The sequence below is a fragment of the Pygocentrus nattereri genome, chromosome 7, assembly GCF_015220715.1.
Source record: "Pygocentrus nattereri isolate fPygNat1 chromosome 7, fPygNat1.pri, whole genome shotgun sequence".
In the NCBI taxonomy this organism is placed as follows: domain Eukaryota; kingdom Metazoa; phylum Chordata; class Actinopteri; order Characiformes; family Serrasalmidae; genus Pygocentrus; species Pygocentrus nattereri.
The window spans coordinates 10577002-10597653 of record NC_051217.1 but is presented as its reverse complement, the minus strand read 5'-3'; the positions used below and the strand labels follow the sequence as shown (position 1 = coordinate 10597653).

Below are 20652 nucleotides of genomic sequence, written 5' to 3'. Positions count from 1 at the left end.
CAGTCCACCACAACCACACTGGTTCTCCCTCCCACCTGTGACTAAGCCTGCTATCACAGTTACAGTGAGTGGACACATACTGCACAGTAAAATGGTCTACCTATTTAAAATACATGATTGTGAACACGTCAAAGATGCTGCAGCTTGGCTGAGAACCGGAGTTTTTTATTTAATTAGACTGAATGCACATTAACATTATGCTAGCAATCTGTAGCCTTAGTGTACAAGCAGACTGAATGAACAGGCTAACTTAACCCCTCCTGCACTCTGGCCTTGTAGTTACTCGCTTTGATATCCAAACAAATCATGTACTTTCATTTCTTGCACCTTGTTTTAATAACCTTTTTTATCATGTAAATAATTGTGTAATGAGCAGACATCTAATCAGCTACTTGCTACTATGTGGTTTATGTAGTTACAGTACACTGGTTGTTATTGTTAACATGCTCTAAAAATTGGTCAAAATCTTATTTATGATACTGGCAAATGTTCAGTGTTCTACACTCAGAAAAGCACACAATGACAATTTGTCATGAACTCAGTATCATATTTCCCACTCTTAGCCCAGAGTCTAGAAGTTCTCTCCTGTCCTCTGCAGCAGTGTGGACATAGGCCTGAGTCTGATGTAGAGCCGTGCTCTAGTTAGGAGTGGATGAGCCCCCAAATCTCTCCTCATCCCCCTGAGTCTCCCGTCTATCCGATGGTCTAAAGCCCGGGCCCCACCACACACACTCCGACTCCAGCCAGTGACACACATGGAGAGTAAAGCTATGTTTACATTGCAAGCAGTACTGCATAATTCTAATTACTCAGATCTGATCTTTATGCTTTAACTATTTATATCAGAGTTTGTAAATGAGCCACATTTGTCTTTAGTGTGAACAGATCTGTGCCCTGAAATGACGCACATGGAAAGGTTCTATTACCCACACAGGATGATATCTGCATGTGAAATGAAGTGTGATATTAAAATTTACACATGAATTATGGAGAAAGTGCAGAAAAACCCCACATAAGTACAAGAGCTGTTACAGTATACAGTACAATGGTAATTTACTTGAGCACATATACTAATAAAGTACATTACTCAAATAAGCAAATCCATTGTTTACTGAAAATCTGAGCAGTTATCTTTTTTGTATACACACAATCACAATCTGAAAATATTTTTGAATTGACTTGGCTATGTCACTGAAAATAATCCATACAAACAAAACTAAAACCATGATATTATCTGAGAAAAAACATTTTGAGCCCTATAATATAATATATAATATACTATAATATAAATATATAGATGATTATCTGTTGATTATGATGATTATGATGATTATCATAAGTAGTTCAGACATCTTAAAGGCACTACAGAGTTTGTTTCTGTTCAAGTTGCTTTTTTGGGTGGGCTTTAAAAAAGCAGATTCCTTGATTAAGTCAAAATAAGTAATTTACACAATGAATAATATAATCTTTACTGACAGCCTTATTGCCCATTAGCTCTTTGAATGTAGCTAACTAACAGAGAATTAAAGTGCAACAGATGGAACAGCTTTCAAGTTTAATAAATATTCATCATACTTGTTCTAAAATGACAAAGTAGGAAAAAGTAATAAAAGGACATAGCACTTCTTTATCTAGGATTAGTCAGTCAGCTTACCGCTTGTATGCTTCTTTAGAGTGGAGGTCGAGTTGTGAAAAGCAGAGATTTAGGTTTCAGGAGGGATATTTAGCAGCTGATAGTGCTGTTCTCTTAAGATCATTTTGAAAGAAATGCAAGAACGTTCCATCTGTGTGCTGTGTTTTTTTTACACTAAACTTGACGCTTCTGAACACATCAGTTAATGTAATTTGTTGCTTTCCACTTCTGGACCTAACCAGTGTCGCAAGACTAAGTATAAGATATTAATGCATTCTAGGTTCTAGGACATCACATAACACTGATCTGAGTGATTCTACCTGCTCAGATATAGGCACGCATGAATTCATTGCACACTTAGATATTTAAAGTAGTGAAAAGGTTATAAGATTATTTGTGAAAATGAGTATTCTACAGTTAAACCTACCCCCACACATTCATTCTCATATAGAACAGCTCATCAACACTGATACATTTAAAAAAAACTTACACATAAGTGTTTAAAGAAATAGTTTGCTGAAAAATCAAATGTAAAGTACTTTCCACTTATGCCATATGTAGTCAATTGGCCCAGACATGGAGTCCAGATGTTGCTTCTTTTGCTCATAGCTGTAGCTGCAAGAGCTAATGTTGCTAACAAACAAAGGTCAATAGTCACCCAAATAGCCCAAATAGATGTTGTACAAATACATTTCCAAATTTTCCCGCAAAGCACTTGCACCACATTATTCTTAAAGGTTGCACAGACTTGTCGATGTGTTTCAGAACACATATGACTTTGTGTGAACTACAACCCCAATTCCAATGAATACAATACGGAAATAAGAAAACACGAAAATACGATGATTTGCAAATCCTTTTCATCCTATATTCAACTGAATACACTACAAAGACAAGACATTTAATGTTCAAATGGATAAACTTTATTGTTTTTTGCAAATATCCACTCATTTTGGATTTGATGCCTGGAACACGTTCCAAAGAAGTTGGGACAGGGGCGTTTGGGAACTGAGGACACTAATTGTTGAAGCTTTGTAGTAGAATTCTTTCCCATTCTTACTTGATGTACAACTTCAGTAGCTCAACAGTCCGGGGTCTCCTTTGTCATATTTTGCGCTTCATAACGTGCCACACATTTTCAATGGGAGACAGGTCTGGACTGCAGGCAAGCCAGTCTAGTACCCCTACTCTTTTACTATGAAGCCACGCTGTTGTAACACGTGCAGAATGTGGCTTGGCGTTGTCTTGCTGAAATAAGCAGGGACGTCCCTGAAAAAGATGTTGCTTGGATGGCAGCATATGTTACTCCAAAACCTGCATATACCTTTCAGCATTAATGGTGCCTTCACAGATGTGCAAGTCCATGCCATGGGCACTAACACACCCCCAGACCATCAGAGATGCTGGCTTTTAAACTTTGCACTGATAACAATCTGAACAGTCCTTTTCCTCTTTGGCCCGGAGGACATGACGTCCATGATTTCCAAAAACAATTTGAATTGTGGACTTGTCAGACCACAGGACACTTTTCCACTTTGCGTCAGTCCGTCTCAGATGAGCTCGGGCCCAGAGAAGACGTTTCTGGGTGTTGCTGATATATGACTATCTCTTTGCATGGCAGAGTTTTACCTTGCACTTAGATGGAACGACGAACTGTGTTCACTGACAGTGGTTTTCTGAAGTATTCCTGAGCCCATGTGGTAATATCCGTTACAAAATTATGTTGGTTTTTAATGCAGTGCTCCCTGAGGGATTGAAGGTCACAGGCATTCAATGTTGGTTTTCTGCCTTGCCACTTACTTGCAGAGACTTCTCCAGATTCTCTGAATCTTTTCATGATATTATGGACTGTAGATGATGAAATCCCTAAATTCCTTGCAATTGCACGTTGAGAAACGTTGTTCTTAGACTGCATTAAAAACCCACATCATTCTGTAACGGATATCACCACATGGGCTCAGGAACACTTCAGAAAACCATTGTCAGTGAACACAGTTCGTCGCTCCATCTACAAGGGCAAGTTAAAACTCTGCTATACAAAGCAAAAGCCATATATCAACAACACCCAGAAATACTGCCAGGAAGACAATGCCAAGCCACATTCTGCACGTGTTGCTTCATACTAAAAGAGTGTGGGTACTAGACTGGCCTGCCTGCGGTCCAGACCCGTCTCCCATTGAAAATGTGTGGCACATTATGAAGCGCAAAATATGACAATGGAGACCCCGGACTGTTGAGCAACTGAAATTGTACATCAGTAAGAATGGGAAAGAATTCCACCTACAAAGCTTCAACAATTAGTGTCCTCAGTTCCCAAACGCTTATTGAGTGTTGTTAAAAGGAAAGGTGATGTAACACAGTGGTAAACATGCCCCTGTCCCAACTTCTTTGAAACGTGTTGCAGGCATCAAATTCAAAATGAGTGAATATTTACAAAAAACAACAAAGTTTATTCGTTTGAAATTTACATATCTTGTCTTTGTAGTGTATTCTACTGAATATAGGTTGAAAAGGATTTGCAAATCATCGTATTCTGTTTTTATTTGTTTTACACAACGTCCCAACTTCATTGGAATTGGGGTTGTATAAAAATAAACAAAATCTTGCCATTCAGCTCCAGCATGCTACAGATCCAACACATTTTAGCTTCAGCATGCTCTAGCTCCAACACACTTCAGCCCCAGCACGCTCTAGCTCCAACTTCACCATGTAGCTGAACAATTTAGACAACAGGGTCTGCATTCACAATGCACCCCAGGAGCTGGAATGCTGATCTAGAATCAGTTTTTGTCATAATAATTAGCATAAAAATAGAGGAATCAGATTCAAGACCAGTCCCCTCTTCAACCCTGGTACAGCACAAAAGTTGTGTTATTTTTATTTATTTTTGTTATTTTTATAGTTTAAAGTGAGTCATACTGTGCTGTAAAACACACTGACAAGTGTGACCTTAATTTGGACCTGGCTGTGGGGTTTGAGAGAAGTTCTAATGATGTATTTTTGTTGAAACTATATGAGCTATTTTGGGTGACTTCCCAGTTAGCACCATCACCCTCACAGCTCCAATTCTAAAATAAAAAAGCTAAATTTGCACTCAAAACATGTTGGCTGATCATATACACCCCAGGTGTACATTGTGTAATATTATGCAGATTTTTCACTAAACCATTTCTTTAAAGAGAATTCACGGTGCTCTTCAACTCTAATGTGAGTTGAAGAGCACTGTACAACTGAACAGTTAAAGGATCAGTTGAAGAAACTACCAACAGAGATGAGAACTACCAACAGAGATGAGAACAGCAGTTTTTGAGCTATATTTATTTGCAACTCTTCCCAACTCAGTATCACCTGTGAGTGTGTGTGTATGGTCCTAATGCAATCCTTGGTCTAAATCCTGCCTGCATCCTCCACTGGGCTCCCTGGCCCATTCCCCTGGACACTGTTTATGCTTGCGTAACCCTGGCAACAACCAGAAAACTGAAGGCAACTGTCTTGATTCAGTGGCTGTCAGTGTCAACAGTGAGTCACAAGTTTGTCTCTTGCCTGTCACAGCTGCTGTGGAGAGCAGATGGATGGACAGACAGGCTGATCCAAGAGTGAGTAGAAAGTGTCCCACTAAAGCCCTCTGTGGCTCTGAGCGCCACATCAACCAGCTCACTTGAGCTCCAGCAAGCTTTAGCCTTGCTTTAGCCTTGCCAGCAAGCTTAGAATGCTTTTACTGCAGCTTTCTTCAGCTCCAGTACTCTTAGCTCTAACACGCTTCAGCTCCAGCATGCTTTAACCCCAGCAAGCTTTAACCCCAGCATGCTTTACCCCTGTGTCCCTAAGCTCCAGCATGCTTTAATCCCAGCATTCTTCAGCTCCAGCATGCTTTAACACGAGCAAGCTTTAACCCCACTGTTCCTCAGCTCCAGCATGCTTTAACCCCAGCGTTTTTCAGCTCCACCATGCTTTAACCCCAGCATTCTTCAGCTCCAAACCTTCTTCAGCTTCAACACATTCTAGCTTTGTCATACTTTAGCTCTGGCATGAAGCTCCAGCACAGGCTGACTTCAGTATGCAAGAGAGCCAACACACGTTAGCTCCAGACTGCTTCAGGTGATTTTCAGATGCTTCATTCTGATTTTTTGTCCTGTATTTGTTGTTAACAAGTGGTGTTAATGTGTTTACTTTATATTCAGAGCTTCTTAAAATTATCATGTAGTTTATGCAGCGAAAAATCTCCAGCAATAGCAAACACATTCCATAACATTCTGTAATATTAATTATTTATTACTAAAAAACAGGCAGATCAATTCAGTCAAAATTGTGAATTTAAACCTTGAATCAATATCACATTTATCAACATCACATGTAATTTACTATGGAATTACATATAAATATTACAGAGAAATGACAATAATAACACTAGACTAATGCTAACCTAATGCTGATATTAATATAATGAACAGGGGAAGCAAATCTTGTGAAACAGAGGAATTACATGTTATCACTCCCCTAAGAGCTAATGTGAGCTCTGTGAAAAGCTCATAATAAAGGTTATTTGAATAAGTGCCCAAAAGATCTTTGGGGACTCAGTGTGATGGAATGATGAAATTCACTCCATCCTTCCTCATCATTCTGACCCGCTGTCTGCAGCTTTGTCTCTCTCTCTGCCTCTCCAACCTAGGCTAATTGAGTGGACTGGTGTCTCGGTAAGGTCCTCACTGGACTGTGTGTGTGTGTGTGTGTGTGTGTGTGTGTGTGTGTGTGTGTGTGTGTGTGTGTGTGTGTGTGTGTTTATTGGGTCATTCCATCCTTACGGCAAATCTGGAGCCATTGCTATCAACAAAAACTCTAAACTGTCTCTCTGTTTATGTGCATCTTCTTTTTCTGTCTTTTCTTAATGCTGTTTGTTAAAGAGACATAATCATGAAGAGAACCATTTAAAGGTTTGTGTTCTCTTTAAAGATGGGGTGATGAAAAACTTCAAGCCTTTTTTACACTCACGGGTAAGGCACCACATGGTTCTATAAAACCCAGAACCATTGTTTGCTCTCTGTCTTTTTCAGCCATTAAGTAAATCTGAACAGGAGACAGGACGTGTGGAGGGAGGAAGGAAGAGAGTATGGATGGAGGACGTTAAAGATGATATTGACCTAGTAACCATCCTCTCAGTCTTTAAAAGCCAATAGAAAATAAACCCCCTTCCTAACTCTCCTTCTTCAAGCTGCTGTCTACTGGCAGCAGCAAGGGAGTGGCCTGAGCCTCGACGATATCCTGAGGGTGGAATCCATCATGGAAGGTTCCAGACTGAACGAGTGCTCTTTCAGAGTGACACCTCATTTACCTGGCCTGCACAAACAAAATGGATTTCCTTTTCTCGTCAATAAATCACTCCATTCTCTCTCTCTCCCTCTGTCCGTCTTTCCCTCTCTCTCTCTAAACGGAGCTCATAAATTGGCAGTGTAATGAAACTCCAGAAATGAAGTAAGGCCTGGACGTGGCCCCTTATGTCCCCAGTAGAGGAGCAGCTGTGATGGTGAGAGATGAAGCTTTTGGTGGCTTTCTGTCAGAGGCTCTCACTTAAACACCTTTCCAAGTCAGATGATAGATTATTTTCTGCTCACTCATGTGTCCCCATCAGTTTTATGGTACACATCTAAATCACTTGTCTTTTTCTCCAAACATGCATTTTTATTAACAGTGATGTATAGCTCCACTTATTAATGTATTAACTTATTTTATGCTTAACAAGACAAATATGAAAGCTAAAAGGTGCTTTAAGTGCCTGCAAAAGCCATGTACCTGACATTCACTACTCTGCTCTTAGGTACATACATTACATGACCAAAAGTATGTGGACACCACTTCTAATTCACTCCTAAATCACTCCTCAGACAACCTCTATAGATAAACACAGTAAAATGGGTTGTTATTGAGGAGCTCTGTGACTTTTAACATGACGCTGTCAAAGGAAATCTTTCCAACAAATCAGCTAGTTAAATGTTTGTCCTGCTAGAGCAGCCACAGCCAATTGCTATTACTGTGAAGTGGAAACATCTAGGAGCTAATACAGCTCAGCTGAGTTCTGAAGCGCGTAGAGTGTAAAACTCGCCTGGCCTTGGTTGCAAAACTTACAGGGTCCCAAACTGCCGCTGGAAGAAATATTAGCAAGAATTGGATTTCCATAGCAGAGAAGCCAAACACAGGCCTAAGCTAACCATGTATAAAGCCAAGCACCAACTGAAGTGGTGTAAAGCTAATCAGCACTGGAGTCTGGAGTAATTAAAACACACTGTGGGAGTGATGAATCACCCCTGACCATCTAACAGTCTGATGGATGAATCTGTGTACCTATGGAGTTTGGTAAACTGGCAGGAGAACGCAATATACTTTAATATGTATTACATACACAAAGTTTGGTGGAGGAAGAATAATAGAATTATGGTTTGTGAAATCATAATGCTACAGCATACAATGACATTCTTTAAGTGTTTCCAACAGTTTGGACAAAGCAAGGTCCATAAAGTCATGATTTGTCCACATTGGTGTGGTCCTGCAGACTGGGAGCCAGACCTAACTGCCCAACATCAGTACCTGACCTCAATGAAGCTCTTGTGACTGAATGGAAGCAGATCTTAGCATCAACATTCTGGAAAGCCTCAAGAAGACTGGAGTCTTTAAAAATAGGGGGTTGGGGAGGCAGAGTTACTCATGGTTTTGGAATAAAATATTTGACACACACATATAGGCAATGGGGTGTCGGCATACATTTGGCCATGTTGTGTAATTAAACATATTGGGAAGCAAACTCTCAATGAAACCTGTTATGCCTTATTGTAACTGAACCTTTCACAGTCATTGCACACTTAACTTACACACAACATTACACACAAGCACATCAGCTACTCACAAAACATTTCACTAATTAATTAAAATAAAAGATATAAAAATGAAAGATAAGAGTAAAAGGAACATTAATGTGGACATTAGCCAACCATGAAACCTGTGAATGCTTGGTAGCCCTTTACTTAATGGCTACCTATAAAGGGACTTCATAACACATGCATAAGCATGAATGATACATTTAAAAACCTGAGTGTTTATGAAGAGCTTGCATCAGTGTTTGTGAGATGTAAAGTAAATGACATTTTACTGATAAGAGAAAAGCTATGAATTATTTCATTACTCCTCATGAAGCAGATGAACATGCAACAATGTAAAAACAATGTCAATACAATTACAGTGTCATCTGCTTCATAAAGCATATTATATTATCAAGTAAGTACTGATGGTTTAAAAAAACGTAAGGCTTATATATGTGTTATAAAGTACTAAGGAATGGTAGGTAGCCTTCAAACAAGCTGTTACCAAATGTTTTCACTTCACATATAAAACCACAGGATGAACGGATGGCTTTGCCAGTAATATTCTCCTCCATCATGTCTGGTCGTGGATGACCTGGCTGACCCTGGAAAGTTTGGACATGTTTAGACTAAGCATGCCATAGCCTCACACCTGACCACAGGCAGGAAGTTAGTGGGCGGGACTGACGATGCCATTAATTACACACTCCCCTGGTCACCACAGTTACCTTCGGGAGAGACAGGTGGACACAGTCAGAAACAGGGCAAATGACCAGAGAGCAAGAGAGAGAGAGATAGAGATAGAGAGAGAGAGAGAGAGACAGCGAGAGAGAGAGAGAGAGAGAGAGAGAGAGAGAGAGAGAGAGAGAGAGAGAGAGAGAGAAAGAGTGAGACAGAGATTTGATGGACAATGCTATATTAATGCAGGAGAACTGACCCCAGGGGCAGAAGCTGATGCTCGAGTCCTGGCTATCACATTTATTACACACACAGCCCTGCCTGCTGACCCTCAGATAATAGGTAGTGATGATTATGAGGGGACAGATATCAGTGCATACTGACAGATGGATAACTAGGACAAAACACAGCAAACACTTACAGCCCCAAATACGTACACCCCTGAGGATGTTACTCTGTGTGCGTGCATGTGTGTGTGTTTTAAGAAAGAGCAAAAAACACACAAACAATGGGTGAGTGGGAGAGAGAGAGAGAGAGAGAGAAAGCGAGAGAGAGAAAGAGAGAGAGCAAGAAGCTGTTTTAAATGCCTCTGCTTTTCACAGTACCAGTAGCGTTAATGCAGAAATCAACAGTTATGCATAATGCATTCAGAACAATAGTCGGCTGGGTCAAAGCCTGAAAAAACTACACTGTCAAAGGTGACATGGAGTTCTGAGGCAATAATATCCACTAACATCCACGCTAACTCCTTGAATAATTCAAAGAGCTTGTTATTTACATAAGATTTGCTATGAAGACCTTGAATTTCAAATGAAACCATTTCATCTCCTCTACACTGAAGTAACAAACACTTACAAAATGTGATGCCCACTCAGCTCTGAAATTACATCAATCTCCCTAACTGTAATCCTACTGCAATAAATATAAATATGAGACTGAGGACAATAATGCAGCAGAATTCAATAAGAATATAATGCACAGGTCTCTGTCGCGAGTCTATCCCACCATGCCCTGCAGTTCAAAGGCACAGAGAAGAGCTGTCTCATCTGAATATATATTAAATATTTCAACAACATCATAAGTAGAAAGCAATGTGCAGATTGTACAGTGTTTCATGTATCTCCTCTATCTAAGTTACAGCACTCAGAAATTCATGTTAAGATGTCAAATTTCATCAAGGTAGGGTGGACAAGAGGGGCCGTTTAAGAAGATATCACTGCAGAATTGATTAAAAAAACCACACTAAAGCTTCAAGGTTTGCCTTTCATTCCATTCTAGCAGCAACAGGCGAAATGTATGATATTGTTTTATTTTATATACAATTATAACTTTGACAATGAAGATTTACATATCATGATATTTTAAGGGTATTGTAAGATGGTTTATTCAATGTTTCAAGCATTTTGGGTGCAAGAAGAAGTTAATAAATGGTAACACTGTAATTATCTTAATTCTGGCCATAAACAGCATTTTACAGGCTTTGAATAATGTACTGGTATTTCTGAATGAGTAACTGAATACTCGTTCTCAAAACCACTCTTAAAACAATATTTACAGCACTGTGAAAAAGCCTGAGGCCCTTTGTTTGTTTAATTTCCAGTCCAAATGGTCTACAAGTGCAGATTACTTATTTTTCAGAACTCTTTAGTGTGGAGATGTGAGGAAGGGGAAAGTCAAAGGAGAATATGTGAAGAAATTGTAGTGTCTAAAACTGGAGTTAAGAAATTATTAAAAGAACTCATCATCAAATAAACAGCAACTTCAAGCCTCATCTTTCAAAGATCAGAGAAAATCAAACTCCACTCTTCTGAAAAATCCACAGGAGTTTCTGTCCATCCTTCCACTGTGAGAAGACAATAACACTGAGTCTGAAAGGATGTGTAGCTGTCAAGAGGCCACTACTGAGGAAAGGGCACATGTAAAAAAGAAACAACAAACAAAGATGATGCTGGTGTTCTCAGAACAATGGACTGTCCACTCCAGAGGCCAGACCTCAACATTATTAAGTGTGTTTGGGATTTGTGAGAAGCAGAAAGTGCAATCAACCTCTAAGTCTGAACTTTGGAGGTGTGAAAAAAGATCTCTGCAGATTTCTTTAAAAACTGAAAGCAAGTCTCCTGAAAAGAATGGAAGCTGTAATAAAGAGTAAACACACCAAATACTCTCAAAATTCTGTTATATTTGGTTGTTGAAGCTTCTGTATAGTTTTCTGTTAAATATATATATTTTGCCAGTTTCCATCACACTTCACAGGTCATTCTGACTGGAAATTAAATAAATGAAGGGAGGTATCTTTACACAGTATTGCATGTTTCACAATTAACCATGATATTAAGCAGGGTTGTTACAGATGATGGATGATGATCACTAAATTCACAAAACAGAGAGCTACTGAAAATTTTGTAGCTAGCTACAATTTAGCTACTTTTCCAGGAAAAAAAGTAGTGACTATGTTTAGCTACTTTTTGAAAAATAGTGCACTACTTTTTAGCTACTTTCAAAGCACAATTGTCAGTACGATATCCAGCAAATCTTAGACTAAGTAAAGGCAAAGTCAATCATTCCAGGTTTTTCCTAACAAAAATGAACAAAAATAACCAAATTCAAACTGAACAATGTTGTTCAAGGCATTGTCAACTGTTGAAATAAAACTGCTCCAATTTAAAAATTTCAGCAAGATATACAGACACAACACTCAGAGTCTTAAATTAAACTTCTGAAACACTTTAGTCTCAAAATTCTCATCAGTGACCCTGGCTCTGCGCAGTACTGTTAGCCTATTATGAAAATGTTTTCAGACTGCTGGCCATAGTAACGCAGATAACAGTCTCACCGAGCATCTTTCAAAAAGAAAGATGTAAGATGAACATCAATAATTCGGAGACGAACACACTTATTTGTGTTTATAAACACTCAGCTGGTTTCCTGATACATTTAATCTGCAACCATAAACTGTCCAACACTAAGTTGTAAAGTTGAAGCCAGCTTCTCTTTCGCCAGCTTTTTGTTTGAATTTTCCAATTCCACCTTAAATGCAACAGCAGTAAATTTTGGCACCTCAAGCACCATTTAAGGTGAGCTAGACAATTCGAAGAAGAAGCTTGAGAGCGAGAAGCGCCTTCAGCTTCGTAAAAAGCAGAATGTTGAGAGACATTTCACAAGAATCTCTACTTTCTCTGAAATGTTTTCTGACTGAGTTGTGAGAAAAGTGGCTACAACTGACCTACAGCTTAAAGCAGAGCAAAGTAAGCCTGCACTTTTGTTTATATTTTTGTTGTACTAGTACATTAGCACACACAGACATATTTACAGCCAAGAAGGTAAATCGAACATAAAATATTGTGGCTTCTAAGCTGGTTTCATTTTTGGTGAAAAGACAAAATGGCTTTAACATTTCGGGTTGCCGAACTCTGAGTCATGCCTACTAGTAAGGGATGATCAGCGAAGGGACTTTTTGCTTGAACTGTCCGCGACTCAGTCAGGATTACACACTAGGCCAGTTAACCATCGTGTTCTATGGTCCCGATTCCCTGAAGCCTGTAACAAAATTGTAGCAAAAATTTGTAGGCACTACAGCTATTTGCTACATTTCATAAAACTGCAGTAGCTACAGCTATTAGCTACACAAATTTGTATTTAGCCGCAAAAAAGTAGCACACTACTTAGCTACTACCCCATCCCTGCTCCATGGTACATCAACTTACTGTTGCAAATTTTGTGCTGAGTATTTTCCTTGTTGAATAATTTCTTAGGCATCTCTTCTCTTTTAGCTTAAATGGTCATGTGGAAAGCAGTGCAGTTTGTTGACAGGTGACATGTATACCTGGGATGATTTATGATTCTTTCATTCTAAACAAGTTAGCCTATAATTTAGAACACTTCCATATATAATCAACCATTGTTCTAATATAAGGGCTTTTTTATGGACTCGTTTTATGGAAAACAGATTCTAAAATTTTTAATAACGATTCTAACATTTTTGATGGTAGTGTGTGAGAAAATGATGTGCCATCATTCATAAACAGGATGCGGCATTATTAACAAATACACTGTATTACATTTTAAATCCTGTATTTTTTGTTTATCGCAGTATAATATATGACACAACAGCATGTTATCATTGTGTTGAGGGTTTGGATGCTCACCTGAGGCGTCCGCGGCTGTGACCATGTGGATGTTGAGGGTGTCTGCGTAGGGTATGTATGTCGGGCTCCTCGCTGACACGGTGCAGGGAGGGTGAGCGGGAGTGGGAAGAGCGTGAGCTGCCTGTGCTCTGCAGACTGCCGTCTGCTGCCTCGCCCCCGGGGGGCGCTAGAGGAGGCAGACTCCGCAGAGAGGGCACGGGCGAATGGGTGGGGCCAACATCTGCCCCGTTCAGGTTGTTGTCAGAGGCGGAGCGAAGCAGCGAGCGTGATGATGTCAGAGTCCCGCCTCCAGTCACACGCCGGCGGTTTGTGTAGGAGGGCGTTTCCCTGAAAGGCACTGAAAGACACAATCAGTGTTCAGAATAGATCAACATCAAGAGAACTCAAATGTCAGGTTTCTCAGGATATGAAAGCAATGATCAAAATCAAATGTACACTATTTCCTTCTAACCCCAAATATAGTCGATCAGTCAAGACATGTCTGGTGTCCAAAGTGTGCTTCTGTAGTTTTGCTCTGAAGTTACACTGATAATGTAGTAATGGAAGTGTATGACCACAAATTAGCATCATACCAACTGTGTGCATACCAGTATTAAAAAAAATGATGACACGTTCCACCCATTTATATTTTACAGATTGGTGGAGTGGGCTCTCTGTTAGGCTCTCTCTTAGGAAAAACTAAGTATGAAAATGGCTCAGCAACATCTAAGAGTTACACACACACCACACAACACATTCAAAGTCAACTTTTAGTCTAAACAAGTCATTCAACTTCACACTCTCAAACTCTAAACTGGTGTCATTTAGCATCAGTTAGCTGGAACCAATCCTGCACTGAGTGACAAATTTGGCCAGCTATCTAAGCTTGTTAGCTTAGCCACAGAGCAGTTTTGTTTTCAGCTTTCTGTCACTCCAAGCCCAGTCAGCCAGTCACTAGACTCTCTCAGACATTAGTTTTTACCATCTACACATGTTTCTGAAAAGTACCAGATAGTCAGAATCCACCCTGTACTGTGGTATATGGCACTGTTTGGGTCTGTAGTCTGCTTACTAAGTTAATGTCAAGTTAGCCAATCAGGCTACAGATCCAAACACCATGGAACAGATTTAATTCTACCTTTCTGTCAAATCAGCGCCAGCTTCTCGACTTCAATACCTCAGATATGAATCATTATCATCTAAATTTGCGTAGTTAGCCAGAATCAAACATGTTCTGTGGACAGCATAGCTCTTATCTTGCTAGCCTAGCCAATGCTATCCAGCTTCTCTCTTCTTGTTAGCAGCACTGTTTAACATTTGTTTAACATTTCTTCTCAATTTTGAAATAGTACAGACAAAGACGGCAACAAAACTAACATAAATACTTCTATGACACTGCTAGGCTTTTACAGCCCGGTCCCTGGGACCCTGTAATGCAGTAACATTTGGTGATGGTTGGAAGGCATTTAAGTGGATACTGCACAACTCCATTAGCAATTCTAATCTGAAATTCCTTAACAACATCACATTTTGAAGCAGGTGTGTGAAGATTCAGGCAGTTTGCTCTATGCTAATTATTGCAGTATAAGCTTCCATTACTTGTTAGCTACATTAGCATCACAGCATCACTGCAAAACCAATGAAGCAAACTTCTGACATCAAACATGTCTTGTATGATCAAATACATTTGGGACAAATGTGTGTAAAACTGGTTACTGCTTTATGAAAGGGGTAAATGGAAAGCAGGATGACATTTTAAACAAAAAAAAATACACTCAACCATTTTATCTGGTTAGAGCTGGATCTGGTTAGTCAGATTTCGTCTAAAAAACAAGGAATTTATGTGGTCGTCTTTGCTGTTTTACTCTAGTACTTTTATACGTATGCCTTTAGCACTAAGTAGCATTATCTGCCTTTCCATCTGTCCTATAATTATGCTCACAGCACTGAACACTGATTTATAGCCACCTTCCCAACTTTCCCAAGAAAATGCCAAAACTAATTCAGTCATTTTAACACAGTTCATGCATCAAATGTAAAACTTCAAAGCTCTATCATTCATACATTATTACTGCAACACAGTTTGTCATTATGGAAATGTACCTGTGTGATCTGGTGCGATTCTTATTACTGATTCTGCATAATCTGAGGTGAAATAAAGAACGCCTATGTTCTATGGTAAACACACTGCAGTCACCCTGATTAGATCTCAACTCACAACTCAGTCCATCCAATCAGAGCAACAGGCAGCCACTACCATCTTGCTGCAGAGAAAATTCTTATGACTGGCGTCACTAATTCCTGCAACCATTTAGTCGACTGAAGTACTCCCTCTCTCCCTCTCATGACTGACTGAAAACATGTGATTCAAACTATGAGTCACCAAATAAAAGCAATTTTAAGTACAGTACATTTTGTGTGCTTACCCTGCCAATCACCATCCTCCTCTAATGCACTCTCATCACTGTCTTCTCTCAGTTTAATGATGTCCACTGTCTTCTGCAGAGTGAGCTATGTAGTCTAGATGTTCCACACAAAGTATTTAGACTATAGTTCTCAAAAATATGAAGTTCAAAATGTATTTTCTTTGGGATGAAATAAAATCTCAATAATTTCTATTATATCTATTGATCTTTGATCTTCATTTTCTAGCGGATCTTCTCAAACCTGATGGTATTCAAACTATTTCTAATATGTAATGAAGATGTCTACTGCGTGTCTTCTAAAGATGTAGGTTGCTTCATAATACAAGGACTATACAGTGGGTTCTGGCTTTCCATGGGTGTTAATAACATTACAGACAGAAGCTGATTTGTTTATTTGAACCCAAGCCTCTATTATAGCATGGATAGTCAGTTTCAGTGCTTTTCTTGCTTTAGTCTAGTACAGGGTGAACATTTTATTTTGATAAGTTCAATTCCAGACAGTCCACCAGCAATAATCTTGCATTTCTCTTTTAACCTTTGCCTTCAGTTAGATAGAAATAGGCTGCTATGCGTATGTTACATAATACTCCATACGCTTATCAGGTGAACTAGTAGAAAGCATATTCAAAGAGTGCTTTAAGTCATAGTTGCATCTGGATTAGCAAATTTTCTGGGTAAATTTCTTTAGAATAATAAAATATATTTGGAATATTCTTTAAAGATTCTTAATTCTTAAAAGACCCGGATCGAATTTTCCCTTGAGGTCCACTTATGATTTATGTGGATTTGGGTCCCAAAAATGGTCAAATTTCATTTTTACATGACCTCCTGTGTCCTCAGGACTGACAAGATAAAGGGGCTCTGTTGTCATTGGCTGTCCTGCTCAAAAAGCACTCACAAGCTGAAACACTCCTTAGAATGTCAAACCCCTTTAGTTAAAAAAGCAAGGGAAATGTATTTTTCCACAATAGGGGTCACAATAAGTTTAACAACATTATATAGAATATAATTTAAAGTAAACTTACAATAAACACCAAGTACATCCTTTACAGTTTTAGTGGAAGTATATGTATAAATATTTATGTCAAAGCTTGAATATATTCTATTTGTGCAGATAACAATTACTCATTAAAAGCCAAATCAACTGAAGAATTACTTTCCCTCTAAACAAACAGTGTACAGTGTGTCACCAAAGAGGAGCAATTTGTTTCTGGTGTCTGAATTCTGCAGTGAGGTCTCTTGAGGCCAAATAAGAAGGAAGACATCCACTCAAGGCCTCTCTGTAAAATGGGTTTAAATCTTCTTCTCCACTTGCCATCTATTCCCGGTGAAAAGGCCAAATGTCCAATCACACACAGAGACCCCTCACTCACACTCACTCAGTCCGTCCCCCCTTAGTGAAGGATGTAGTGAAAGAGGGAAAATCAGAAATTGAGAGAGCCAAGAAAATAGATACAGGCCGAGTGAAGAAGAGAAAGGGGTGAGGAGTGTAACATCAATGAATTCTAATGATGAAAGACTATCTTTCCCCTCTGAAAGGCGACGTGTAAGGCTTGGCTAGTTTTCCAGAGGGTTTAAGTTTCAGTATAGTAGATAAGCTTTAGGAGTGTCCTGCTGCGCTGTCATTGGCGGGAATCACTTACCAACATCTGTCTGAGCCTGGGAGGTAAATGCTGCTTCAGCTCAGCTCCACAATACTAGCACTGAACACTAATGCATGTGACCCTTCGGCGATAGCTTGCTGAACAAGCTCGTTTACATTAATGATGGATTTGAGTCACAAACCTACACATTGGATCTGAGCAATAAATCTGAATTGAGCAATGAGGTTTGTAATGTGAACGTCTTAACACATAACCTACATGCATTGCATATGGAATTCATTATGGCTTGTGGTTGTTAAGAGTGCTTAATCGCTGACCTCACAACAATTTGATTTTATTTTTTATTGTTTAGGTAACAATTAAGTGCATAATAAAATCTCAAATTTTACAATAATTTAAGTTTCAGGCAAAAATCAGATCAGGAACAAGCCTCGAACATGTGCTGAAGCAATGTTTACCAATCATTATAACACTGTATAAACTCTTAGAACCAGATGGACATGAGCGAGAAGACGCAGGACAAAAATTATTTACAGAATAAAACAATGCCCCTGTAGAATGTTTTAGTGGGAAAAACTGGTTTTGTTTTGGTCCAGCTTGTTGACGTCTCCATTATCACACTGTGCCTTTTAAAGCCTGCACCTCAAGAGCAAGACGTTATTTTGTGTGATAAGCAGTGAATCCAGTGTTAAAGTAGAAGAATTTAGTAGAGGAATACTGAAAATAAAACAATTTTAAACTATTGCTCTGTCTGAAATTAGCTTGAGAACTGTATTTTTGGCCAAAAAACTTGCACATGTTGAATACAAAAAGAAAGTTGGAATACTGTACAAAATGTAAATAAAATTTGTAAAAAACAGATTGAACTGACGTGCAAATCATTTTAACCCTATATTTACTTGAAAATAGTACAGACAACATGTTAAATTTCATTTATTTTTTTAATAAATGCCCATTTAAAAAATTGAGACCAGGAAAGCAAAGGACTGGTTGTGTAACACTAAAAAACCAAACACCTGGTGGAACATCTCACATCTCGATGATATAAAAAGAGCATTTCAGAGAGAGTCATTCAAAAGTAAAGATGGGGAGGGGCTCACCACTCTGTGAAAAACCATGTGGACAAATGCCGCAGCAATTCAAGAATAACGTTTCTGAATGTAAAGGTGCAAAAGAACTTTGGGACATCATCAGCTATGGTACACAAGCTCATATAAAGATTCACAGAATCTAGAGAACTGTCTGTATGCAATGGACAATGCTGAAAACCAACATAGGACGACCATGATCTTTGGGCCCTCAAGCAGCACTGCCTAAAAAAGACATGATTCTGTAGTGGAAATCACTGCAAGGGATCAGAAACACTTCTGAAAACCACAGTCTGTGAACACAGAGCATCACTGCATCCACAAACACAAGTTAAAATGCTACCGTGCAAAAAACAACCCATATATAAACGGGATCCAGAAACACAGCCACCTTCTCTGGACCTAAGCAGAGCTGCAGCAACAGGTCTCCTCAGTTCCCAAATGCATACGGAGTGTTGTTAAAAATAGAGGTGATGCAACACAAGGGTAAACATGCCCCATCCCAACTTTTTTGAAAAACGTTGCTGGCATCAAATTCAAAATAAGCATATATTAAAACAAAAAAAAAAGTATATGTTTAATTATAGAGTTTATAAGTTTGTACCCAAATTTGAAAATCATTGCATTCTATTTGTATTTATATTTTGTACAGCATCCTAATATTTTTGGATATAGGGTTGTATTGTTATCTATCATAATTTTGTTGAAAATATGAATATTGATGCATTTCATTTCAATGTATTATACTGCATCAGTGCATTTTTACATTGCTAGTCTGTGTCATGATACATTCTAGCTACATCAACACAATGATCATCTGACAGTATAATATACACTCACTGGCCAGTTTATTAGGTACACGTTGCTAGTAAAAGAACTGGTGTTAGAACACGTTGCTAGTAAAAGAACTGATGCTCGGTTTGCACTTCAGCAAGTTGTCTTGACCACCTTTACATGCCTAAATGCATTGAGTTGTGGCCATGTGATTGGCTGATTAGCTATTTGTGTTAACAGGCAACTGAACAGGTGTACCTAATAATGTGGCCAGTGAGTGTATGTGAAGACAGACCATGAAGACAGAGTCCAAACAGAGAGATATTCAGTTTACTCACCAACATCTGATGCTTTGTGAACTTTTATAATTTCTGCCAGGTCAAAGTTTCCAGCTATGATAGCCACCTAAAGAAATGCAAAGAGAAACAGCAATAAATGAGGCACATGTTTTTGTGCAAGTGTCTTCAATTAGCAACTAATTATTCCAAATACCACCCACACATTCACATGATCACACCTGTAATGATGTTGCATAACATTCAAATTACACAATTCTGTAGGTCTAAGGCATTATTATAAAGTAGAACGCTGCATACTGCAACAGGGGTTAAGGGAGTGCAACTGTAGATACAGCTTGAGTTTACTGTGGGTACGGAAACATGGCAGAGTCACACTAATGACACATAAATCAGCGGCACAATTAACACTCTGCCTCTCTCTGCTTCTCCCTCCCTTCCTTTCTCTGTTCTCTCTCCGTTGTTCTGTCTGAACATGAGGGCTAATTAGCTTTTCTTCGTTAAATGGCTGCATCTGACTTTGGCAGCTGTCTAATGGCTCCTCTGTTGGTTTGTGTAGCAGCGCCATGTTGCCCCCAAACCCCCTACCCCCCCCCATACACACACCACGCGCTCCCTATGTACAAACAAATTAACTTTGATCTGTGCTGGAAATCTGTGTCAATGTCAATTGGAGCAGGAGTTCAAACAGGAACCACTGGCTATGTGTGCCATGCCTGAGGTGACACATAGCAACATTAGTATGCTTTTGGCATGTACTGCTTCATACAGCACTATACACATACAGTCTATAGACATAACCCACAAGCCCCCCACCTCAACCTTTGCTGGCAATAGAGAGTGGGGAATTGTGAAAGGCTGAAAATCTCCAAGATGTTAAAAATAATTTGTTCCTATGTTCTACACTCTTCTTGGATTTTATTTTTCACTTAGCCTACATGGTTTTTAAGCTGTTTTAGTTACTTTAGAACTTATGTGATGTGTAGGACTGTGTGAAGACCTCCATTCTTACTGACTGTCCAGAGAGAAATGTGGAAGAAACTATTAAAGTCAGTCTTCAATGACCCTGGAAAATCAAATTTTAGCCACTTCTCCCATATATCAGGATTTTTTCCCCTTCTTCTTGACAGCCATGAACAGTGCAGCCTTTAATTATTTTTCCCCACTATCCTTTCATTCCA

At 39.1% G+C, this 20652-nt stretch overlaps 1 protein-coding gene across 6 annotated transcripts in view; it reads right to left on the bottom strand.

Moving 5' to 3' along the window:
• Positions 1-20652, bottom strand: part of shank3a (SH3 and multiple ankyrin repeat domains 3a) — a 284439-nt gene that overhangs the window by 122250 nt on the left and 141537 nt on the right. For all 6 annotated transcript variants that reach the window (XR_001858864.2, XR_005130467.1, XM_037539957.1 and 3 more), the window contains exons 9-10: positions 19514-19580; positions 13305-13641 (exon numbers count right to left, since the gene is read on the bottom strand). Coding sequence is in view for 4 of the 6 variants with exons in the window: in XM_037539957.1 (XP_037395854.1) it covers positions 13305-13641; positions 19514-19580 (404 nt within the window). In the remaining 2 variants the exon portion in view is untranslated. The remainder of the gene's footprint in view (positions 1-13304; positions 13642-19513; positions 19581-20652) is intronic.